Raw genomic sequence first — 25,164 nt, 5'->3', positions numbered from 1 at the left:
GTTCTTTCTTCAGTATTGCCTGTGTTTCTACCTTTTCCCCCTCATAGCACGTCAAGCTGATTGCTGTGGTTGCTGTTCTTGAGAGCTGCTGAAAAACTCGTTACTGTCCTTCAGCTGTGGCTGTAGGTTTCTCCTCCTGTCTTTACGACTCCCTTGTCTTTTTTTTTCTTTTTTTTTCTTTTTTTTTTTTTCTGCCCTTTCTAATTTGTTTCCTTCTCTCAACTTTGATTTTTTTCCCACTTGCTGGAATATGAAACAGCGTTCCAGTGTGGCAGTGTGACGGGCAAGCCCAGTAAGTGATCTGTTTATCCAGGAAAAGCAGGCCAATGTACCTCTGGTCCCACTCAGATGCCAAGTATATAAGGAAATGCACTGGCTTAGTTTCCTTTCTGCTTCCACATACCAAAATGTGATTGTCACAATCTTTTTTTACCTAAGCTACCACTAATTTCTATTTTTACGATTGATTGCTCTTTTCTGTCAAGATGAAATCTAATATGAAATTGCTCATTTTCAATGTAACACTCCTTGAACTAAGAAATTGTTTTCTATAATTTAGAAATTTCAAGGGTGTTCTTTGGCATTAGCTCCACGACGCCTCCTGTGTGTGTCATTCCCTTTGAAACTCCTGGTGATCATATGGGTTTTTCCTCCATTATGAAGAGGTGCTTAGCTAGCCACTCATCCTGCTTACTATCTAATGTGATTTCAGTTGTGTGTAGCAGACACACTAGCTCATACCCTGTCTTGAGCTTTATCTGCTAAAATGTTAATCCACAAGCATTTGAAATCATACGCCTCTGAGACACCATCAGCTAGAAACAGATAATGTCGGTTTGAAACGGTGCCATACCTGCTCCTCATTTGCCCACTGAGATCTTTCCTAAATAGGTTAGAACATCTTCAAATTATTTTTTTTAATCACTTGGCTTGTTGGAAACGTTTGTAGCAGTGATATTCTGGGATTGAATTGTGTGCACATAACGGAGCAGCCACAATTCTTCCTATGTATGTAGAGCTTTTGATACAGATACACAAGTGCAGAATGGCAGAATATCCCAAGCTGGAAGGGACCCAAAGGAACGATTGAGTCCATCTCACAGGTAGACTTTTTTTTTTCCTGTTTTACCATTGCCTCTTATTTTGCCAAATAAAAGTGGTTACTTGCACCCTTTTCTCTCGATTCCTGTTTTGTCACCTGCTGACATCTTCCTTACCTCTCTTGCAAGTATTAATATCTTCCGCAGGCTGTTTTTTCCCCTTTCACTTTGATTTACACTGCAGCTTCCCCTTGGAGAAGATGTGCCCAAGTTTCACTAGGCTAAGGCTCTCTGAACATTTTTTCTCTTAGCTCAGTCTATATTAATTTTAAAATGTGTTTCTTTTTCTTTCTAATCCTTTCTGAGACAGGAAAGATCCCTAATAGATCGCATGCATTTCCACTAACAGCAGCCTTCTGAATTCTGTGGCGCCTACGTCCTGGAAAATGCTGTCATTAGGATTGAGACAAAGAATTTGCTGAGGATCCTAGCTACCTGTTTCAAAGCCCTGTCTTAGTGATGTCTTGCTTTGTGGGTTTTTTTTTCTTTTTTTTTTTCCCCAGAATCAGACTCGTTAACATCTTGCTGTCATCTTTTTTATAACCTGAAGCTAGCATGGCTTCACTGCCACCAGTACGGTCTGTAGCTGTGGAGAGCCTTGGGAGCCTTCACGTTCTTGGGCGTTTCACTGACCATCTGGGCAGTGCTCAGCTGAATCAGAGCAGCAGTGCTGCTGGAGACATTCCACAGCGTCATTTCCTTCCTGGTCAGGTACCCTATCATTGCTTGAAAATACTGAGCATCAGGAAACCTGCTCTTGGAGTTCATCATAAAGTGTCTGGGGTGTGTCATCATCCGAAGTCTGCTGCTTTGGTAGTCTTCTCCTTTTGCTTCCATGGTGAGGTGGTGGCTTCACTTCACTGGCAGCAGATAGGTTCCAAGGCAACACTTGGATGACTTGAGGAGGGCTGATCAGCCTTGCTTCACTTCGGAGGTTTAGTGTAGCCTCTCCAGCTGTGGAGCAGCTGGGATGATTTGTAATCAGTCCCTGAAGATAGGCTCATGGAATCATTAAGGTTGGAAAAGACCTCACAGATCACCTGGTCCAACAGCCAGCCCATCCCCACCATGCCCACTGACCACGTCCCTCAGTGCCACATCCACACGGCTCTGGAACACCTCCAGGGATGGTGACTGCACCACCTCCCTGGGCAGCCTGTGCCACTGCAGCACCACTTTCTGGGGAGAAATTTTTCCTAATATGCAACTCGAATGGATTAAATGAAACTAAACACTCAGAGAAGGATTTTCTTTCTTCTTGCTCTCCCTTGGAAAAGTGGCCTAAAGAATGAGAGAGCCTGGAAAAGAAGGAGGAGGAATTTTGTGTGTGTCTTGGTGTTAGGGAGCTTGTTGCCCACATTTCAGCTTAGTTTTAAGCACTCATCTTTTTCAAGTGTTCTGTGAAAATGCATATGAAATAAGATGAATTTGGGTTTGCTTTCCTAGTCCATGAATCTTCTAACTTTCTCCTCTGCATTCAAGGAATCTTAGCTTTCGTTAAAATGATGGTAAGGTCACTTTTGAATCGGGATTCTGGATCAGAAGAAAATCTTGAAAAGCTCATCAGGTGTCTGAGATGCAGAAGTGCCTGCCTGAGTTTGCAGGCAGGATGAGCTGGGAGCTGCCACTGATCTGGCCTTGCAGCTGAAACATGAGCTGAAGCGTCTTGCTGTGATATTTAGGAACATGGCCTTTCACCTCCGGACCTGACCTGCTGTGCTGAGAGGTGAGAGCAGAGGCAGAGGCCTGGCTGGCATTGTCCATGTTTGAGTCCAGGCCTCGGCTGGGAGCAGAACTCGCTTGTTCCCCACGTCATCAGGGCTGGAGCAGGGCATCCATGCTGCTGGTCTGCTCTGTTGCCTTCAGGTAGTCTGTAAGCAAAAGGAGCGGAGGGGATATGTGGAAGAGCACCCTTTCTCTCTCTTTGCCGGAGATAAAAATATTTCTTCAACACCCATTTCCAAGGAGACCGCTGCCTCAATGAAAACACTTTTTTTTTTTTTTTTTCTTTTTCTCTCCCCATTTGAGAAGAGGCCAATTTTAACTTAGCGTTTGGAGCCTAGAGAGGAAAGATGATTCTTCATTTTGAAGGGGGGGGGGGGGGGGGGAGTGGAAAGGGGTCGCAGAACCCGTTTCCCGAGTCTGGCAGAGCCCTGTGACAGGTAAAGGAGATGAGAAGTGACATTCGTCCCCTGTTGCTGGGCACGGGCTTGGCCGAAGGCTTACTGGGCCAGGCCTGTCAGGTCTTGCTGGCCTGGGGCAGGAGTGGGTGACCCAGAGAAGGGAGAAGGATGGGAGCGTGGTGCGGCGAGAGGCTGCTGCTTGGGCTGGGCTGTGCATGACACCCGATACGCTCCGGGGAGTTGGAGCCAGCTGCCGCTTTCCCTCCGGCGCTGCCGAGCCTGTGAAATCCATGCATGCTGAGCCACCTGCAGAAGCACATTAACCCCTTTATCTGAGAGCTGCCTCTCTCCGAGCTCACTCCGATAGCGTTCGCCTCGCTCGGGGTGACTGGTGGTGTGTTTTCTCAGCGTCAGGATTCTCCTCAGTGCCAACCGGTGGCGGTGATTAAGCGCGGCTGCAGAATCAAGACCAAATTGTGGGTGTTGGCTGGTGGGGCAGGTGAAGGCACGCAGTGCTGTACGTAGCACCGGGCTGGGGGGACGGGTCCTGGAGAAGCAATGAGCAACAGGGGGACTTGTCCCCAGCCTCAGAGGATGGCTTTCTGCCTCCTTTATGCGCAGAGAGCCCTCTTTTATAAGGCGCTCGCTCTGGTGCTGGGAGCTGGGCTGCATTTATTTGTAACCCCACCCATCCCTGCCTCTTGCAAGAATCTTGCGAGGCCGAGATCGTGTTTTCAGAAGTAGAATGACAGAGAGAAATTCCCTGGAGGCAAATGCAGAGTGTGTGCTGTGCACGCCAGTGCAGACACACGGGCTGGGAACTCCCAGGGAGAGATTAAGTGCGAGAGCGCTGCGCGGAGCAGCCAGAGCTGGAGGAGGGGGGAGGAGGAGGCGAGACGCTTTCTAAGCCTCAAACTGAGCCATTCGGATTTGTTTTATTTTTTATTTAAAAGAAAAAAAAAATCTCAGTCTCGTCAGCTTTTTCCTGAAGTGCCTCCTGCGTTCCCGGATCATCTCACTGCTGGGTTCGAGCGACCCAGGCTAACATGATGTACCTCTGGGTGAGTAGAGAGCTGTGTGTGCGGGCTTGCACACTTTGCACATATAAGGAATGGAAAGCTGAAGGGCTCCTCACTAACATGAGCGGCCCTCTCCGTTGAGCTTTGCTCTGCAGCCTCTACACACAGTGGGCTTTAGTTTCCCCTTTAAAAAAGAAAAACGTAGAGCATGTACTGCTAACTGGGTATCGAGCAGGCTTTTCCTGCAGTTCTGAGTTCCAATGGAGAGAAGAGCTTTGGGCAGGTGCCTCACCTACAGAATTATCCGTATAATGCTGCTCGCTGTCTCCCATCTGAAATCTGTGTGTCCTTCTTCCCTGCGCACCCATACGCCTCTGCTTTATGGGCTTTTGGTGCTGCTGACAGACAGCCCAGGTAGCGGAGGAGCCCTACTGAAGAGGATCTGTGGTTGTGGGGAAACAGCGTGAGCTGGGGGCCTGGGGGCGGAGGGAGAAGCTGCTGGGACAAAAGTTGGACGCGAGGTTGTTTTTCCAGAAGTGGCACAGTTGCTCAAGTTTCTGGTGGAATATGGAAAATAATGTCAGGAAAAACATGTGTAAAATGTTATATAGATCCAGCAAGCAAAGTAAAAGCGTACAGAAAAGCATATGTATTTTCAGCCTTTGAGCAGGGACTGGAATTTCCTCTGGAGCAGCCAGCTGCTGGGCTGCTCCGTTTGTCTCAGACGCACAGCTTTGTCTGCTCTGGGCACCCTTGAGATCAGCAGTTTGCCCTTGGGCTCCTCACCTAGATACGAGAGGTTAAAAGTAATCAATGTCTAAGTTTTTGCCTTTTTTTTTCTTTTAATCTGTCCGAAACTCTGAAACTGGGGGCTGTGATAGTTGCTGCCTGTAGAGCCCGACTCCCTATCCCTGCCAGGAACAAACACAGATTTATTTCAACAACAAAACAAGCCTTGGAGCGCAGGCAAAAGGATTTTCCTTCCCTCCTGTGCACGCACACACACACTCTATCTTTGTTGCAGAGTAACTTGACTCTGCGCTGGCTATGCACAGTTGCTTGTTCCTGTACAGCCGGCCCTGCTGGCAGGCACGTCGCCTCTTTGCCTTTCCCCCCACAACCTCGCAGGCAGACCCTGGCTTGGCACGCCGGTTTTTATCGAGGGAGGCTGAGCAGGCCCTGTGGCTGGGCTAAGATTTGTGCTTCACTAGTGCATGGGTTAAGCCAAGAAGTAATTCAGCCACGCTGCTGCTGATGTGAGATAAGTGGTAAACCAAGGGGATGTTCCTTACCGGGCTGAGAAGCAGAGGATGCCGGCCTGGTGTCCTTCTGTCCTCCTGCTGTTGGTGGCGGGTGTGTGATCGCCCTGCTGGGAAGCAGAAGTGTCAGCCAGCACGGGGACTGGCCTCGAGGCAAAAGATGAAGTGCTGCAGCCCTGTTCCTAAGGCAGGGTTGAGTTCTGGGGCACTTTGCAATGAGTAGTAGCCCTCTGTGGGCTTCCCCCTGACTTAGGGCAGCGCTGGTGCCTTGCTTGCATTGCAGTTCAACTTCCAGGCAGTGGGTAAAAGAAGCGTTAAATATTAGAATAGCTGAACGGGTTGTAAGGGCATCATCTGGGAACCGTGCCATGTTAATTATAAAAAATGAGTAGATTTGTGCTATCAGGGTATGATCTTTCTCTTCCTAACACAGGTTATCCTGTTACTTTCGTGGAATCTTCCCCTTGCTCCTTTCAGGAAGCTTTTCCTCCATGCCCTTTCGTCTTTCTGCTTTGAGCTATTTGGGCTACGTAACCTTCCGTGGGAACAACTAAGAGCTCTGAGCTGCATATCTGGCGTGGTGAGGGCTTTGCTGTGCTTCCAATGAGCTGCTTTCTTGCTTCCATGCTTGCAAGTTCCCCTTCGCGTTCCCCACACCGCTGTGGTGCTGCTCTGAGCCTCTTGTCCTTGGGATGTCAGGACTTCAGAAGATGCACGGAGATTTGTACTGAGTCATTCTTTAATTCAATGCATGAAGCTACATTAATGCAAAGTTAAATTTGAGGTTTTAAATATGCAAGGCCTGAAATCCAGAATTAAGGTTCCCACAGCAACCGTAATGTTCCTTCCCCCCTTAGGGGTGCAAGTTACAGAATTATCTTCCTCAAAGAGCCTCTGCAGTACCGAATGCCGTCACATTTGACAAGTAACACAATTAGAGGAGAGCACACCTTTCTAAGTAGCTGTAGCGTGGCGTGGATGCTGGACCCATAAGTACAGCCTATCTGCAACATCACAGTCCTTTGATTATAGTGCTTATCCTTTAAAAGGAACCAGCTCTGCATCCGGTGCTCAGGCTGACATTCCTGCTCGCTGAACTGTATTCCCTGGAGTGAAACTTGTTGCAGAGTGCTCTAAATGAGGGCCTTGGAGGCTTCAGGAGATTGTGGGCTGTGGGGAGCTGGAGAGTGGGAAACTTAAATATCTGTCGTGGTGACCTAATGCTTGGCATTGTGCGGGAAGTGAAGGCGGCAGACTAGCTGTGCCATTAAATATCAAGAGAGACTATTTATCTTAACACTTTTATTGTGTGGGATGCAGTTGTATGAAGCCTTTCTGAGGCAGAGACAGTTTGATAGTCTCTTTCTGATGTCGCAGACTGTTCAAGTGTGCGCATTCAATCATCAGTGTTGAAATTCAAGGTGGGCACTTCTCTCTGTATGTAGGAGCTCTGGTTTTGCAGACAGCGTTTTGTTCATAGGAAGGCACTTAAATCCACCCCGTCCCTACTCTCCCTCACTGCCTTTGCCTGAGCTCCTGAGCTGCTCAGAAAGGCTCCTGGTCATTGATTCTGTAGACGGGCCATGGGATAATTGCTGATAGGAAGGGGAGAGGGTCCTGGCTTGGCGAGACTAAGCCAACACCCTGCAGAGACAGCCAGGAGCAGGGTGGTTTGGGTGTGGGAAAAGCTTTCAACTTTTCAGGATAAGAAAGCTCTATTTTTTTTTTCATTTATGAACAGATGAATCTCCGTGTGCTGTGAGTCATAAGATACAATCTAGAGTCATTTCATTCCAAGTGTTTTCTAAAGAGCATGATGTGTTCTGAGAGTTGCATGTATGAATGTTGCCTTGTCAGAGGTCTGTTGTTACAAGAAAGGTTAAAAGGAAGGGGCAGCAGCCCTAGCAAGCAATTTATCAACCATCCTTCGCCCATGTTCAAAGGCAGCTGAAACTATTAAAGCCAGAAGAGACCAAGGTAGGGGAGGTGCATGCTGTTGCTAGGCTTCTGATAGGAAAGCCCTGGATTCATTGCTCTGATCTTCGATTATAGTGGGTATAGATAATTTCCTTGTTTCTTAAAGCCATGTGCAGAGGACATGCTGAGTGTTTGTGAGAGGGCTGGCTGCCTATTGCAGCTCAAAATGATTTCTTTCTCTGGAGGCCTATGAAAGTGAATATTGTACCTAGACCTACTAATTATCTACCATAGAAGCAAGAATAGGTCTAGTAAGCTTGCCAAGCTCATTTTGAATTATTTCTGTTGGTTTTCTTCTTGACCTGCCTTTTACTTGCCTTTTTGTCACTTAAAAGCCTCTCTTTGCATTCACTGGAATAAATTTTCCCCCTAGGCTCCAAGCTCATCAGCTTTACCACCAAGGGACTGGAAACCCAACTCTGCTGCCAAACTTGGGCCTTAGCAACGTGCTTTTCCTCACGCCACATCTTTTTTATTGTTGTTTTTTTTTCCTGAGAGGATTGGTCATTACAGCGTGGCTTTCAAAGCACACTTTGGCTAGCAGCAGAGTAAGTGGCTATCCAGGAAGATGCCCTGCCTGCTCTGTTCTGTTGCCAGGCCTGGGGAGGGAAGTCTGGCTGTGCCTGTGGGCCTTTGGCTGGAACTTGTTTGGTAGGTATGGCAAATAAAGGCAGCAGCCATAAACTGAGGCTGTGGAAGGTTGGAGAGCATGCAGCTGCCGTGAAGGTAGGCACGCAGCGTGGTCAGCACAGGGAGAGGTGAGGGGGTGGGAGCTGCAGGGAGGCTGCAGGGAGGTTTCCCTGAATGCCAGTGTGCTACACTCTTTAGAGGTCAGATCTGGGTGGATTTCTGTGAAAGTGGCAAAAGGCACTTCTTGCTAATATAAACAGCAGTTTTAGATTCATGCTTTGGAGCAGGAAAGCCCTGGGAAATCGTAAAATGGAACTCGTGCAGAGATCCCTGAGCTAGCAGCCAGTAAGCTGATTCCCCAGCCTGCAAGTCCTTGTGGTGCCATACTGTGGCATGCATATGCAGCAGCTTGAATCCAGAGGTAATATAGTTCTGTTTGTCCAGCACTGCAACTGAGATAATGAGTTCTGCAGCTCGATAAGGTTTATTAGCTTTGGTGCAGCACCTTGTGACCACGCCTGTACTGCTTCCATACCCGAGCTGCTCTGTGCACAGCTTCTTTTGGGACATCCTCACTACCTTCCCCAGGGAGCAGCGTGACAAAGCAACTTGCATCTATTTGCATCTGGGATTTTAGACAGGCTTTGGAGATTTGGGAAATGGAGAAAGAAGATTGTCTGAAAGAGATTGTATAATGTGACCGCCTGTGTTATTAGGGGACTAGAGCTGATAATTCAGGCAGTCTTTTCCAGTTCTGTGTTCCTGCAGGCCTGTAATCCCAGAAGATGCCAAGGTCACTACCAGAGACAAGAAAGCCCAGTGCAGAGCAGAGAGAAGGCATTTCTGATTAAGCTACCAGCTTCAGAGAAGGGAGATTAGGAATCATGATCATCCATTCTGCACACCACACCTGATTAGTATAAAAAAAGGTAAAATCAGCAACTGTCATATTACCATCATATTCAGGAGTTTACTTCCTTGATGAGTCCAAACAAAAGAGTCACAAGGATTTTGGCTGGCTGACTCGGTGTGAATTTCTCCTGCAGCTCTTCTGCCTGTCTGCTCTATTCCCACCTGTCCAAACAGCAGTGAGCACGGGGGACTCTGTTTGCTGTAAAACTGCCCGAGTCTTGGGAGACTGATGGGGGCTGAGTTCTGTGTGAGTTAGTTTTCCACAAAGCAGCCTGTTTATCTTGGAAGGAAGAGAAGAAACCTTCAGAGAATAAGAGAATAAACTCAGCCTTCCTGGTTTCCAGCTGAAGGTTTGAGGAAGAGTGTAGATAATAGTGACCTGAGGCTGAACATCTGTGTTTCTTGCACTTCCCATGGTGCTTGTTTGCAAATCTTACTTCCAGCAGTGCCAGAACTTCACGCTTATCCCAACCCCAAAGGTTACGGTGTTGATACAGGAAAGGTCTTTGAGTGGATCTGGATTTGGATGACATTTTTGCCAAAGCCCTAAGCAGTCACTGGGGACACATACATGTGTTTGCTACACTACAAAATGACTTGTGTGATTAGCTGGAGGAGATCCCATGCTCCATCAGCGAGGGCTTCTGGGTACAGCAGAAGTTTGAGTCAAGCTGTGATGTCAGGCAAATGTTTTCTTTAGGAAGTTAGTTTGGAGGAGGACGTGCAGTCTGCCCTCAGGTCTGTAGTGGTGTGGTTCTGGGTGCTGCTCTGTACGTAGCACAAGGTGGTGCATCGTGCAGCTGTTTGCTGGGGAGGCAGGCTGTGTGGTGGTGGACCAATGTGGAGTCCCACATTGGAAGTGAGAACGAGTCTGCTGAAAATTAAGAAATCAGTTGAGGATGTGCTTTGTGCCCTCTGGTGCTAAATTCTTTTGCTGAAAGTGTTAAGAATTCCTCAGAGCTGTGAAGAAGCTTAAGCAAGTAATTAAGTTTCCCTCATCTGTCCCTCAAATTTAGTTTGCATTGTTCTCAGAGTCCTACATCTCATGACTAATATGCTGCCTGCACAATGCTGTTGATTTTTTACCAGATGGTTCTCGGGTCTGTAGTTGAATCCAGGGCAAAAGCAGTTAGTTTTTCTCCTACCCAAGTGAAACATACTGTCCCCCACACAATGCTTTAATTGAATTTTGGACATTAAGACAACGATAATGTGAAAATATTTTGACCAGATGACAATTGTTTTTTAGATATTCTTGGGGATTATTATTCATCATGAGTTAAGGAGCTGGCATTGGGTGATACTGGAACACTCCTCTGTACTTTTTTATAATTTATAAATCATCTAGTGTTGAAACAAAGTTTAAATGCAGAAAAAAGCTTGAGTTCAAATATGTAAATGTGGCTAGGAAACAGAAAATGCATGCAGTGTGATCTGCCTGTTGCTGCTTTGTAACTTTTCATTTCTGTCACAAGGGCCCCTTTTCGTGTCCTCCACCGCTGCGGTGATGCCTGCTTGCATCCTTGGGGTACCTTTGGGGTGCAGAGCCCTTCTGAGTAAAGGCAAAGCTTCTCCTAGAAAGGTGGCAAGGCCTCTTTGGCAGTGTAACTGGGATGCACAGCTCCATCAGTGCTGTCTCAGTAATGCTCCCCAGCTTATTGCTCTGAGATTTTGGCTGATGTTTAATTGTGGAAAAGCAGTGAATGGCAATTACTGTTTTTGTCCAGCCAGCTGAGAAGGAGAGGCACATTCAGCGTAGGTGAGGGCCTGGTGGCATCTGTCAAGAAATCAGTGCTATCTGTGCCTTTAAGTTTTGGTGCTGGGGAAGCTTCTCTTCAGCTAGAACATAGCATCCACTGAAAAGAGGACAGACTTTGCTGGGTGCACATAGTGTATGTTTAACCACTGTTTCCTAACATCTTCAGGACTCAGAAGTGCTGCAGAAATATGAGATGCTTTAATGCTTTTTCCTTGCATGTGGAGCATGGCTCTCAAATGCAGCTGTTGAGAACAGGTGTGTGATAAGCACTCCTTCCCTCTTCAGCAAAGTGGTGATGGATACCATCTAATTTAAACATACATGCTTTTTCTCTCCTACAAGAATAAGAACTTCCAAAATAGTATACATGTCTAGAAAGAACCAATTGCCTTGTCTTGGCCCCCTCCTTTCTTCCCCCTGCTACCAACTCAAATTACCAGCAAGCTTTGGAAATTTCAGGGCAGTGGAATCAAGGTGCAGCTGGCCTGCATGTGTTGCACCAGCTGTAATGCAAACGATATGTTCTGAAAGAGGCTTTTCTCACTTTTGTAATTCTTGGATATTGTTGTGCAATGGGGACACGTGATAATTTGTCTTAAATGTGTTTGCTGATGCATTCCGCAGAGTATACTGCTTCTTTTGTTCCTCTTTAGCAAGAGACAATATCAAAATCCAGTTGCCCGTCTGCGGCGTGCCTGGATACAGCTGGGGCTGCCCTCCTGGCTTTCCCAACCATCAGTCACAGGGTGATCCCGTTGCACTTGATACCACTTGGTTTCGAGCTGGCTGCAATGGTTACTTAGTAAATCCCTGGTTCTTTTGGCCATTTGGACCACTCATTACACACTCAGGTTCTCCTCCTTTATTTCTGGAGTCAGCAGTGCTTTCTTCTTGGTGGTAGCAGGGCTGAGGTGGGGAAGAGCCTGGCTGAGCCCTGCGCAGAGTATTAGAGGTCCCCATCAATCCTTCTTCTCCATATCCAGAGCAATGATGCTGTGGGTACCGGGGGCTCAGTTGTGTAAAAACAAAAGCTGATATTGATTTAATCCCATTACATTGCGTTGATCTCTCAACCACTGGACTCTTAGTAGGATTCCAGCTTTAATCCTGTAAGGATCAATCTGGCCCGTTGCTTTTCTGTCCTGATCCTAAATCCCCCTTTAATCTTGTTAATTACACCAGGCCTTTTTTGGTCTCATTTTTTCCCCTAGCGGACCAGCAAAGCCCCGTTACATCTTCACGTTGCCATCTCTCTCCTGGTGCTTTTGCCCTTTGTGGCTCCTGCTGCATAGTGGGGTGCTCCTGTATCATGATCTGATCCTTTGGGCTTCCACAGGGTGAGGTGTTGTGCCCAGTCCCTTCTGGTTCCCATAGGGCTCCCTTTTTTTCCCCATCTGTTTTTGATACTGTGTTGTCTGAAGGAGGAGGCAATCACGGAGCATGAGAGCCGCTTTAACCTAGGAAAAAAACTGAAAGAAAGTTTCTCTGACTGGCGTATCATTGAGGGCACTGTGGGACAAGGAACTTTTGGGGGAATATGGAGCAATCCTGTGGTAATGAAGCAAGGGCTCGGAGGGGGTCTTGGGACAAGGCTTGGGCGGTCCTGTGACCCCAGATCTATTCTGAGGGTCAAGGAGGATTTCAAGCTGCTTAAATCAGCCTTTTAATCTTAACATGTGCTCGGTCGCTTAAGGAATGAAATTATGTGCATCCAGACTCAGGGCTCTTTATCTTCCCGTTGCACTGTCTGCTGGCCTCCAAACCCAGCGCTGCCTTTTCTGTGTAACGTGCAAGGCCAATTTCTCACTGTGACAATCTGCTCTTGGCACTCACAATAATAGAAACTAGCTGTGCGTAATGTATTCATTTCTGGTATTTCCTATACTGTGAAGGAGAAAACCGACCCAAAACTGCTCCTCCATTTGTTGTAAGTCGATCAAGAGCTGACAGATCATTGCTGGGACATGTCTGCACTGGGATCGTGACCACCCTGCCAGATTTTCTTCCTTTATCTCGCGGGGCTGTTCCCTCTTCCCTGCCAGCCCTGCTCTGCCTCACGCAGCAGAACCTCCTGCTTTTCCAGCCTTTCGGCCAGATCCCGGCTTCCTCCCATCTTGCCAAAATGCGCTGATCTCCTCCTCGTTGCAGTGACAGGTCTGCGGCATGAGCAGCCACACTAATTCCCTTTCCACCAGAGAGAGGGAAAGGGATTTTGGATCATGGGGTTTGAGCTCTCCGGATGTGTTTATGCTAATTGAAGCAGCCCTGGTGCTTAATTTTTGGAAAGCACTTAGAGCCATGACAAGAGGTGGCAATCATTTTGAAGCAGACGTGGGCATTTTCCCAGCAATTGTAGGGTTAAGGAAACTGCAGAGGGGTGACATGGTGACTGTGTTCCATATTTTTGTGTGTTGCCAGTAGCGAGAAGGGGGAAACTTTGATTTCTAATCCGCTTTGGAGGAGGCTCCGTATCAGGGTTGCACAGAAACATCCAGTCAAGCAGCTCCTTTATCATAAAGGGGATTTTAATTAAAACTGTTCTCGCATCATGAGCGGAATGAGCATCAGTGCCAGCCAGCCCTGTACTGGGCATTTATCTCCTTCAAACCACATTACCAGTAATTGCTGCATTAAATCAAAGTCGAGGGAGATTACAGGTCTGAATTGGGCAGGCGGCCGGCACTGGTGCAAGGAGCTCCGTGCTGCCGAGGCGCTGATACGGGAACCCCCTCGCCCCCGGCCGTGGGTGAGGGTGGGAGGGCTGCAGGATCCCCAGCAGCCCTTCCTTCTCCCAGCGGGGTGGGAGGTTCCCCACGAGCTGGGAGGAGCAGAGCAAAGCCTCTGAAGCTGCCACTGTTTTGCTATTAGCTTCCTCTTAAAACAAACAAGCAAAACAAAACAAAGCAAAACAATAATAAAACAACCCCTTTGGCTTTGCTGTCCCACCCCGTTCTCTGTTCTGATCCACCACAGCCATTCCTTTTTGTTCACCCTCTAATGCTTATTCCAGCCCCGAAGCTCTAGAGTAAATTTCTTCCCTTGACATGTCCCTTTCTCTCCCTGCTTGTCACAGCCCCACTATGGAGCTGTAACCTGGTCCCCTTCTGTTTCGAGAGCTGCTCCCCATTTTTGTTTCTCCTCTCACCGAGGACTTGTATTTTCCTTGACCTGTGCCCCTTGGCCAGCCATGGCTCATTAGTCTGTTTAATTATTTTTCTAGGTTTTTAAGTATTTTGTCGTCTCAAGCTCTGGAGCAGGTGTTTCCCTTCTTCTTGTCCCTTGTTGTACTTGTTGTTCTTGTGACCTTGTTGCACGGCCCCAAAATCTGTCTGATCATTGCAGCACTGTGCTCACCTCCGCTCTGCAGGCCTCTGGTGGGGCCAGGCTGAGAAATGGCCATGCCCACACGAGCTGTTGGCCATACGGACTGGCCGAGGTAATGAGATCTCAGTGGGCAATCACTGAACTAGCAAACTGTGACAGCTGGATTTGTAGGGGCTGTTATTAGAGCTATCCCGTAATTGTACAGGAGGTAAGTCAGGAACAGAATGTGCAGAGAGCATGGTGGTTTTTTTATGTAGCCATCATTCTCTTCACATCTCGATGGTGGCCACGCGTTTCGCTGGTCTGCGACACTTGGATGGCACTGTCATTTTTAAGGCCTTTTGCCCTTTGGCACTCTGCCATTCTGAAATTCATAGAATCATAATCATAGAATGGCTTACGTTGGAAGGGACCTTAAAGATCATCGAGATCCAACCCCATGCCATGAGCGGGGTTGCCCTCCACCAGCTCAGGCTGCTCAGGGCCCCATCCAACCTGGCCTTGAGCACCTCCAGAGATGGGGCACCGCAGCTCTTTGGGCAGTCTCTGCTGGTGCCTCACCATGCTGAGTAATGAATTTCTTCCTAACATTTAACCTAAATCTGCCCTCTTTTAATTTAAAGCCAGTTCTCCTCGTCCTATTGCTATCTGCTCTGGTGCTAAGGCCCAGGTGATGCCTGTGAAAGAGGACGCTGTGGCTTGACTTGCAAAGCAGTTTAGTCACAGACACCCAAGCTGTATTAGATTCATAGACCTTCAATATTCATACACCTTTTTCAGAAGCTGTCTAATTCTGAGCCTCTGCGGGAGGTGTGCCTGCTGTGCTCCTTAAGAGCTTGGAGTTGCAGCTTTTGCTTCATTACAGTGTGAGTTTGAGATGCAGCTTAAGTGTTGCCCTAGTTTGACTCTGGCCCACGCACAAATCCCTAGCTTGAGATAAGTGGTTCTCTTAAATTCAAGCTAAGAGACCCGTGAGGCTGAGGTTCAAGTGCTGCCGTTACCCAAACTGATAGCAGTGGGATGCTGTTAATTTTGGCAGTGGTAGACCCATTACTGTGAGTGCAAGCAGCTCCATCGCAGCGTAACCAGAGAGCTGAGTGGAGAACATGAGCCGAGTCCTTGGTGAAGATCTCCTGATAGGGATAGAAAACAGAGAGGAGAGTTTTCATATGAGCCAGGAAAGCATCTTTACAGCATCCTGCTTGTGGCTGAGTGGATGCAGGCAGTGGCAGCAATAGGATGAGAGGTAATGGCGTCAAGTTGTGCCAGGGGGGTTCAGGTTGGATATGAAGAAACATTTCTTCCCAAAAAGAGTGGTGCTGCAGCGGCTGCACAGGGAGGTGGTGCAGTCATGGTCCTGGAGGTGCTCCAGAGCCCTGTGGATGTGGCACTGAGGACGTGGTCAGTGGGCATGGTGGGGGTGGGCTGGACGTTGGACCAGGTGATCTTAGAGGTCTTTTCCAACCTTAACTATTCTGTAATTCTTTGAAATTGGGGTAAATGAATGTGTGTGAGTTGTAGAGGTCACAGAAAGCTGCTGAGGAGAAGGTGTTGGTGCTACAACCAGAGGAGGCTCTCAGCGGTGGCTGAGCAGAGCCTCAAGGTGCTTTGGCCTGTTCTGAGCTGGCTAGGAGGCCCAGGGGCCTCAGGCTTCATTCTGTCCTCATGGATCTCGGAAAAGTATTTTTAGCCATTACATTACGTCCCAATAGAAGACTACTGAGCCCATGTCTTGAGACTTTGTGATGAAAATAATCCAGAATTTTGGGCTTTGATCATAGCCGCTTTCTCAGAAATAAATAGGTTTCCCAAGCAAATAAACACAAAATCTAGGTCTTCCCGCCTCTTGCTATTTTTGTCTCAGTCTGAGGCAGAAGGTGACGTGAAGGCTGCTTGATACCAAAGTGCTGGCGTGGCCTCAGTTTACCTTGTCTTTCTCCACCGCAGCTTTCTGCTCCTTGAGTAAAACCGCCAGAGTGGGGCCGTAACACCCACAGCAGTAAGCAGCGCTTCTGCCCTGAGGAGAGGCGTCCCTGGGGTCGCTCCTGCATTAAGGCATGGTTTGCTGCTGTCGCCATTCATTTAGCAAGGCTGACTTTCTTCTTTCAGGGTAAACTGTGTTGTTCTTGCCAAACCTTGGCTTTGTGTGCTATTTCTGGAGCCTTTCTATGCACTCAGCAAATGCACCAAACTCTTTGCTGCAGCGCTTCTGGTATTTTGCTCAAGTCTCTTTTGAGCTGGCTGCAAGTTTGAGGAGTTTGGGATTTCTTTCTTTCTTTTTTTTTTTTTTAAAATGGGATGAGGAAAAAGCAGGATTCACTCGAAGCTTTGCAGCCATACAAGATTTTAAATTGAGGCCGACAGAAATTAATGGACAGATGTAATTCTTCTCTCATGAAATTGTCTTTGCAGATTATGCTGAAGGTGTCTCATTCAATATGCTGCCATGCTGGAACCATTTCCAAAGCATTTTCTGAGATGTACTGGTCTACATGCTGTTTCAGCAGCTGAAGGACCTACCTGCACTGTTCTCCAGCTCCTCAGTTCCTAGCAGTATCTCACGCGGCCCGTGCTCCCTGTTTATTTCTCTTGTACTTCCATTCAATTAAGAGTTGAGCTTAAATAATATTTTTAACGTTTTGTCTTTTGCTTGCATGGTTACAGCGTGTGGGCAGCTGCTCTTCTATTCTGATGGAACCAATTTAGGTGGGGAATGCCTTTGCTCCCGCATAAAAAGAACAAACGACTGCCCGGGGAATCCTTTCCCCCAAATTCTGGCTCTGTATGCGTGGTAGGAGAGCTGTGCTGATCTAAGGTAGAGGTGAATCTCAGTCAATACCAGCGTGATTTAATGTGTGGACACTCTTTATTTTGACACAAGTACCTTTTGCTATTTTTGTTTGTCACATGGGAGCAATTTGATAAGCGAAGGGGGGAGGAAAACCCATACCCAACCCTTCCCTGCTAGGGCTGGAGCGCTTGGCAATGCGAGCAAGCCACTGCCTTGTACTGAAATGCTCTGTGATAAACGATCACGTGCTGCCTTCGCCCCAGGCTGAGGCAAGGTGAAACACGTTGGCTCCAACCCACAGCAGAAGGGGTCTATCCGGAAGCCACCGCCGAGCACCAGGAAGTGCAGCGACTGTCGCTCCTCTTTGCACCGCCAGCGAAATCTCCAGTGTAGTGCAGCCCTCGTTTGTGATTCATTCAATTAAAAATACTTGGTGAGAGTATCTCGGATATTACCATCTGGTGACTTTTAATAATATTTATTCCTAGGAAGATAGATCTTTAATTAAGGAATTAACCTTAATTTTTGTAGGCTTAACGTAGATCTGGAGAAATGCGCAGGCTTAAGTCTTTCTCTTCTGGATCTCCTTGTTAACTGTCTAGGCAAAAGTTGTCCCCTGAAGGATAGTCTAATTGAACTGCTGCTGCCTGCTAAGGGAAAATCCAAGTGGATTTTGGCAAATCTGTACTTCAGGTGGGCATAGCTGTTCTCTGAGAATCTGGAGCTCACTGGTAGATGTAACAGGCCTCTACAGTGAAGCGAAGCTCTTGGCTGAATTCTTCGTCTTTGTTTCCCCTTCTCCCCTCCCACCCCAAGGAATAAAGAAAGGTAGCGTGGCTGTCATGTAATGTCTAAACAACCAAGAGAAAACTTCTTCCCTTCTTTGATGTTGAAATCCTGCATCTGGAAGCCTTTTTGTTTCTCATGTAACAGGCAGTAAGCATTTTGATGGACATCTAGCATTACCAAGATCACTGCATACACAAGTGATCCCTAAAGAAAGCTGTGCTATGATCACATTCTTTGCCAAATGGCTTAGCCCAGAAGTACACTTATTTTCTTCCTGAAGCAATGCCAAGCACTTGGAGTTCTCCTTGAAAAGAGGCCCAACACGTGGGTATTTCTTTTTTTTTCTTTTTCTGGAAGATGTATATATTTTCTTTTCCCCTTCATACTGTGCCTCTGGTAATAACCGAAGTGATGGAGCCTGTCTGGTTTTGGAAGCTCCTTTAGGGCTTGTCGTGTGTCATACTCAGATGTGCTGGTGTTTTCTCAAGACAGCATAATTAAAACCTGCTTTGTAATGTGTGTAAAGCAGCGGGCCGGGGGAGACACGAAAGTTGAAGTTGCGTCTTACGCGTGCTGCTGCTATATCCAGACTGCTGTCAGCCTTATTTTGCAACTTAATCACTAATATATTTTTGTGAGTTATTGTCCTGTTAAAGCTGTCTTCCTGGGAGCTGGCTTGTTAGCTAGCATGATGCCTAAAATGTAAGTTTTGGGAGCGCAGTCTTCTGACAGTGGATTTTTCAAAGTTCAGATGAGGTTCATCACCACCGTTCATTTCTCCTCTGTAATAATTTAAGAGTCAGACTTTGGGCAGTCTCAATTTTGCCTGAATAGACTCTGGGGCTTTGTTTGGCAGCTGAGGTTGTGTGTATACAACCCCCCTTAGTATGAGGTTTCACCAACTTCGGGATGCTCCTGCGTACACTGATCTTACTTCAGGATGAAGAGACTTCACTCTCTTGCAACTTCACTCTGTCTTTCTTGACAACTTTAACCCCGATTGGGTATTCGGGGATCCTGGATTCTGCTTGAGGAAGATCCAAGCTTTTTCATACTTTATTTTGTAGGCTTCTGGGGCTTGCCAATGCTCCTCTTCTACTGGATGGCTGCAAGAAAGCTCTAAAAACTGAAAAAGCCAGTTTTCCAGTAATCAGAGGTCTTGCACTGTGCTGCTCTAGCATGCTCACATGGTGTCCTGGCTCTGCCTCCATTTTCCATGCCCTTCCCTAAAGCAGAGTGTGTTTAGGCTTTGAAAATAAGTGGTACTTAGGAAATAATTATTTTCAGTTCTGACCTGTCCTCTTTTGCTGTGTGTTTGCAACTGTGTTTTAAAACTGCGCTAGTTTTCCAGTCTAGACAAACCATTAATATTTAATAGCGAAGTGTAGGTGTTGCAGGGAAGAGCAGAGGACAGTAACAGGATGCAGGTATCTTATGACCGAGTTCAGAGTGTGCATCTTGCCTAGCTGCTCAGCTTCTTTAGATCGGTTTCAGGACTACAAAGCTTCCTTTGGGAGTGGTAGAGGCAAACAAACTCCATCACTAATAAAGGAATATCTCTCACTGTCCCTTAAGCCTTCGCTTGAGTGTGTCTAGGAGTTTTAGATTGGATGTTAGGTAAAATTTCTTCTAATAAAGAGCCTTGCTGCAGTGGCACAGGCTGCCCAGAGAGGTGGTGGGGTCACCATCCCTGGAGGTGTTCCAGAGCCATGTGGATGTGGCACTGAGGGACGTGGTCAGTGGGCATGGTGGGGGATGGCTGATGGTTGGACCGGGTGATCTTAGAGGTCTTTTCCAACCTTAATGATTGTATGAGTCTTTGCCTTTTAGGACGCCCAAGTCTCCTGAGCTCCCTGACCTGCATGCATATGCTGCAGCTTAAGGGAAGATGCTGTACTGGCTGTAGGAGTAGAATTTATGCTCTCCCCTCCTCACTCCCATCTTATGTTAGAAATGAAGGTGTCTGAGTGGTCCAGATGATGATTTACAGAGGTAGGTGAGGGTATAATTTCACGCATCTTGGAAGCTTTGCTCCCATTAACTCAAAAATCTGTCTGATGGCTCTATCACTGTTGGAGCAGCATTCCCAAGGGCTCAGCCCACACAGTTGTGCTGGGAAGTCTGTGGCTCCATGTTGGGCCTGGGCTGAGACCATCGCTGTTCCTCGGGGCTGACAGCAAGTATTCCAGCTGCTATTTAATGTGGCCATAAAAGCCTGTGGAGCAGCGCCTTGGGAAAGTCGGTTGCTTGTACTGACTGTGCAGATGTGTGCAGATGGTTTCACGTTAGGCATTGCTACTTCTGCAGTCAGTGCTGGGGATATTCTTCTGGATTCTGGTTTCTTCCCTTAACCGCTTTTCCCATCCTTTTTGCTTTTTTTTAGATATCTGTAATTTGTGGTCATAGGGAAAGGGGTTTTTTTTGTTGTTTTATTTGTCTTATGAACTAGGTATAGATATTAAAGTTGGTATTGTGAAGGAAGCTGAAAGTTGAGCGTTAACACTTTGATAGGGGCACATTGCTTTGCGAATGGAGAATGTGCAGCAGAAGATGATTGAAAAGGGAAATCTCCAGTGCTCTGAGGGGAAAGGAAATGAACAGGAAGTATTCGAGAGCTTCCATTTTATTAAATAAGGTCTTTGGTATTTTTCTCTTTTAAACTTCTTGAAGTCTTGAATTGTGTCCATGAAAGCAGGAGGAGGTAATGACTGAGGTCCCATTGTGTGCCCGAGAGATTTCCTTGGCAGGAGCAGCGCTGTGATGGGGCCATCTTCTCTGCTACGTGTAACTCGATATTGGCCACTCTCTCTAGCTTTGGGCTTCTTAGCTCTTTTGCCAGAGGGATTTTAATTGCCTTGGATTCAAAGCGTATTTTTTGGGTAATTTCATTTGTACTAATGTGGTTTAGGGAACATTAATCCTAATGAATGTAAAGAATCAGTAACACTAACTAATCAGACCAGGTTCGGGAGAGCAGTGGTTCCTATGATTTTACCAGAACATTGAAATGCTTCTCTGTGATGTCCTTATTACACTGATCCAACACGCTCCTGTTTGCTTCTGCTGCTGCTGCTCCTCATCCCCCAGACCTGCTGGTTCCATTTCTGCTTAATGCATCTCATCCCTGATCTTGAGCATTAGCATGCTTAACGTGTTTCACTGGCAAAAACCCACGGTGGCTTGGTGCTGAGTTGTTTACTCTCCTGAATAGCTGATCCGTCACCAGCTCTTTGTTCTAGTTAGGTTATATCAAATTTGGAAGAAAATGATCAAACAAGCTTTTTGGAAAAAAAGTTGCACTTGCACACACCAAACAACCAACCAAACCAGAAGGCCATAAATTGCAGCCCTGTCTGGGAGTGATGGCTTTGCAGTGCACTTCTCACCAGGCATGAGCAAAGGCCACGTTGTGCCCAGGCTGTGGGACTTGCTTTGGTGCAAAATGAAGAATCTCTAGCAGTTTTAAAGATGCAGTCCTGGTACCCGTGTGCTGTTTGTTAACATCGGTGAGAGCTGGCTGAGCTGCTTGATCTATTTAGCTGCTGTGGAAATCAGTACATACCCAGCCAGAAAATGCATCCTTGCTTGCTGGCATGTTTCCTACATTTACATCAGTCTTTAAAAAGCAGAGACATATTGTATGCTGCTCATCAGATCCCTGATGACCCAGTTTAGCAGATGTAGTGATTGGCTAATTGTTAAAGATGCCATTTTTGGTGGGTGAGAGGAAGAGCATCAGCCAGGCTTCTAGCGATGGAGAGTTAGAATCAGCGGAGGTAAGAGCTCTTTAGAGGGAGTAACTAGATAAGGCTTAGATTAATTTGTCTGGAGAACAGAGAATTATACTGAAGATTTTATAAATTCAGTTTATAAAATGAAACTTGGTATAATTTCCTTAGTAAAGATCAGTGTGGTGTAACAACTGTACAGCATGGAAATAGCTCAGACTCCATGCTGTATGGCTGTAACCCCACACTACTATGATTTTTAGCAATTTGTGAAAAATATGTCCATGGAAAATATCTACCACAGATGCACTTCAAGTGCGGGGAGATCATAGCAAGCCTGTGTCCGTGTGACTGTACTCGGAACTGTGGCTTAGCGTGCTGGCTCTGTGCAGCCCGAGGAGAGCAGGCAAAGCAAAGCCCAGGGTTGTGGTCTTGTGTTTTCTAAAAACTCTCCTCAGTCTGCAGACATCAAAGAGAGCTGTGCATGTGAAATAAAATCCTAGGTTTTGAGAACGTTGGGAAAAACTTGTGTAATCTCCGTGCCTTGCTCAGCACACAGAAAGAGGAAAATTAGGTAAACGCTGCTACAGTGGCATGTAAAACAGTGTCTCTAGGCAAAGTGATGGGTTGGTAGGAGATGGAAAATCATACAATTCAGTGTTACAGAAAGGATAATAAAATTCAGCACTAACTAGATGGGCGATGCTGTTAGTAGAGGGAGCTGTGAGATCGGTAAATATGCAAACATACCAGGCTTGGTTTTTTTTTCAGGCTCCTGGCATTAGAAATAGCAGTAGAGGAACCAGAGCTACTGGTGCAGAACATGGAACTGGATATTATAGGGATAATATCAATCTGCAAGAATAGTAATCGTGACTTTAACGTGTATTTGAGATTATGTGTGGTTCAGATAGGGTAGATGTAAAAGGTGATAGGCTGTATTGTATGCAGTAGACTGTAAAGAAGAAAAAAGAGTAATACTGATAACACAGGATCTATTCCTGGTCAAAATTGCTGTGGGGAAGAATGGTAAAAGAGGTCCCAGGGGGAGCCCTGTGAGTCTGCTGAAATCTCTCCTAGGATTGGATTCGGGTACAGACTCGAATCTGTGAAATGATATTATTCCCAGAACCATTATAGAGATAAATATTAGTACGAGAAACTTTAATTTCTCAGATATGGCTTGGAGAACAAATGCTGCTAATAATAATGGAAGATTTCTTCACCTAGCATCATCTGTTGTTGAGACAGTGGATGTATCATAGCCAGTGCGACTGCTGCAGGAAAACAAACTGTTCAGAAGCCTCCATGTCCCCAGCTTGGGACTGGGTGATGGTGGTACAAACTTCAGTACATGAAGTTACATCTTTAACGAGGTCAGTGAGCTGGATTGAAAGGTGAGACACTCGAATGTAGAGCTGTGTGGTGGGGGGGATTTTACTGTTTTTTCTTTTTGTCAGTAGTACTTTGGATGCATATTCCTGATGATACAAGTAAAGGAAGGAAAAGCTTGTATGTAAAAACTTCAACTTAAGTGGAGCCATAATCATTTTAGAAAGGATGGTGGGTGTGAAAAGAGAGTTTACAAGAGACAATAAAGAATCGGCAGAGCCTGCTCTGTCTTCAGTGTCAAGAAATGTGGGGATAAAGGGGTAAACTGCCAAAAATTTAGCTGAATTAAACCTTGCAAATGTTTCTAAGAAAATGGGTGACAGATTGTGAAAATACAATGAAGGAGAAAGAAGGGTGTGGGGCCGCTCAGTGTTGAGGACAAGATAGTTAAGGAAGATAAATCTGTAGGATAAGATAGATAGATAAATAGATACACCTAAGATATTTGTATATATATCTTGGATATATATATAGGATATATTTGTATATATATCTAGGATATATATATACATACCTGTAAGGGAGATATGAACAGAAGCAGAAGTTTTTGTGTTGTTGAAAGAGTTGATTATGGGCACAGAGGATGGGTAGCAGGCGTGGAATTAGGGTAGGAGCAGCCATGTTAGAGACATGTCGTGGGCCCTGGTGTGTGTGGGCTGGGGAGCGGGTCTGCTTGGAGAGCAGTGCTGCCTGATTCTGAAAGCGAGAGAACCAAGCTGCAGGTCTAATGCAAGTTTTACTAACGCTATGGAATCAGGAGTGGTATCATTTGCTTGGAGAAAAGGAAGCATCACAGCTCTCTTCGTGGGGGATGACCTGAGTAAGTACAGACCTGTTGGTCCAGCCTCTTGTATGCAAAATCTGAGATGAAAATAGTAATTAAAGACTAGGGCACTAATGAAGAATGGGTTAAAATACAGCACAGCTTCATCAGAACATGGCTGTGCCAGGTCAACCTAGCTCTTTAAAGGAACAATTTGTTTTCTTAATAGATTGATACGTCCTGTTGTAGCGCAGATCTACAGCATGGTGGTGGTGCCACAGTGGAAGGCGCTAAGGAGGCAAAAGAAGGTGCAGTTTAGTGCTGGAACTGTGCAACAAATTAGCTGCTAACCATCTTATTCTGGCTAATTCTTTTTTTATTCAAAAAAGAAAAGATGAATGCAGCCTAGCTCAGGTGGAAGAAAAGGCTTCTAGAGATTGGGGAATAGAAAGCCTGTTGTGAGAAAAGACTGGAACAGCTGCTTGTTTAGAGGGGATACATCAGGGAGGTTAATTGTAAGGGAAGGAGAAAATACGTTTAAGCCGGAGGACAGCACTGGCATAGGAACAAAGGACAAGCAGAAATTGTTCAGGAATAACTTTAAGCCCAAGATGAACACAGCCCCCAGCTGCTGGCGGGTGATGTTCTAGAGCAGGCTCTTGCCCAGGGGAGCAAGCGTAGCTGCAGAACCTGATTCTAAGATGTAGCCTGCTGAACCTTAGGAAGAGATTAGGTTATGTTATAACCTATGTATGTATAGTAACAGCTGATCTGATTCTTTGTGTCAGAAGGTCTCTTCCAGCTTGAATACTGCTGTGATTTTAGGATTTTTCGTCTGCGTAAGCATTTGCAGGAACAAAGCTATGGTTTTACCACGGTTACCTAACTTGTGTTACTGGAAATACGTGTACATAGCAAGTTATATGGTAATGTAGTTGGGCATTTATCTCTGAATAAAATTATGGAGTGCAGCCTTCTTATATTTGACTAATACTGTTGTTGCAGGTCAACGTGCAGTGGTAGACCAGCTATATGGACAGTAGTTCATTGCTGGGCAGTGAAGTGTGGGTAGTCCTGCTGTGTCCACTGGCAGGTACAAGTTTAAAGCTGGTTTATGTAATTCAGTTTTCTCCGGGACGTGGGGGATGTGATGCCTTGTTGCTGCGTTGTCACCCAGGTCTCCTAATGTTGGTTAAGGCAAAGTTCTTCAATCTGCATTAAGAACTCGAAAGCATTGCAGTTTGTGTGGATCTGCCGTAGCTGAAGCAACCAGGAGGCTGGGTGATACTCCCTGCTCCCCCCCTTCCCTTGTTTTGTTGTGCCTGTTTGACAGTTATTTATAGATAGCAAGATATCTGCACTAGGATTTGGAAATGGTTTATTCCCTGGAGGCCCGGTTGAAAATAACAAAAATTGGATTGTGAAATAAATGTAAGGTTTTTAACTTAGTTAGGGATTTGCTTTTAAAACCTCGGGCAGTAATATGGAGTAGCAAAAACAAGATGTGGAAAAAGACTTTGGGTTTTTGTAAATTAATGCCTTTTCATAAACAGATGTTATTGGAGATCTAAATTGCCTGGATGCATAATAATGAGCTG

General features: G+C 46.2%; 1 protein-coding gene and 1 long non-coding RNA gene across 14 annotated transcripts in view; one reads left to right on the top strand and one right to left on the bottom strand.

The window, feature by feature from the left end:
- RBFOX2 (RNA binding fox-1 homolog 2) overlaps positions 1 to 25,164 on the top strand; it is a 162,924-nt gene that overhangs the window by 50,459 nt on the left and 87,301 nt on the right. The window contains exon 1 of one of the 11 annotated variants that reach the window (XM_052668257.1): positions 4,027 to 4,284. The exons of the other annotated variants lie outside the window; for them this stretch is intronic. Within the exon in view, the coding sequence (XP_052524217.1) occupies positions 4,270 to 4,284 (15 nt within the window). The 5' untranslated portion in view covers positions 4,027 to 4,269. Of the gene's footprint in view, positions 1 to 4,026; positions 4,285 to 25,164 lie in introns of those variants that run through there. 11 annotated transcript variants of the gene reach the window in all.
- Positions 4,193 to 5,848, bottom strand: LOC128073397 (uncharacterized). Of its 3 annotated transcripts, XR_008202703.1 has the most exons (4): positions 5,535 to 5,848; positions 4,880 to 5,028; positions 4,535 to 4,799; positions 4,193 to 4,426 (listed from the first exon to the last, which is right to left on the bottom strand). It is a non-coding gene; the product is annotated as an uncharacterized LOC128073397 (long non-coding RNA). The 3 variants fall into 3 exon arrangements; XR_008202702.1 differs by having other exon boundaries at positions 4,535 to 5,028; XR_008202701.1 differs by lacking the exon at positions 4,880 to 5,028.

The sequence above is a fragment of the Tympanuchus pallidicinctus genome, unplaced genomic scaffold (genome assembly GCF_026119805.1).
Source record: "Tympanuchus pallidicinctus isolate F22 unplaced genomic scaffold, pur_lepc_1.0 scaffold8, whole genome shotgun sequence".
Lineage (NCBI taxonomy): Eukaryota > Metazoa > Chordata > Aves > Galliformes > Phasianidae > Tympanuchus > Tympanuchus pallidicinctus.
Note: the sequence above shows the minus strand (reverse complement) of the source record. Positions and strands in the feature narration are given on the sequence as shown.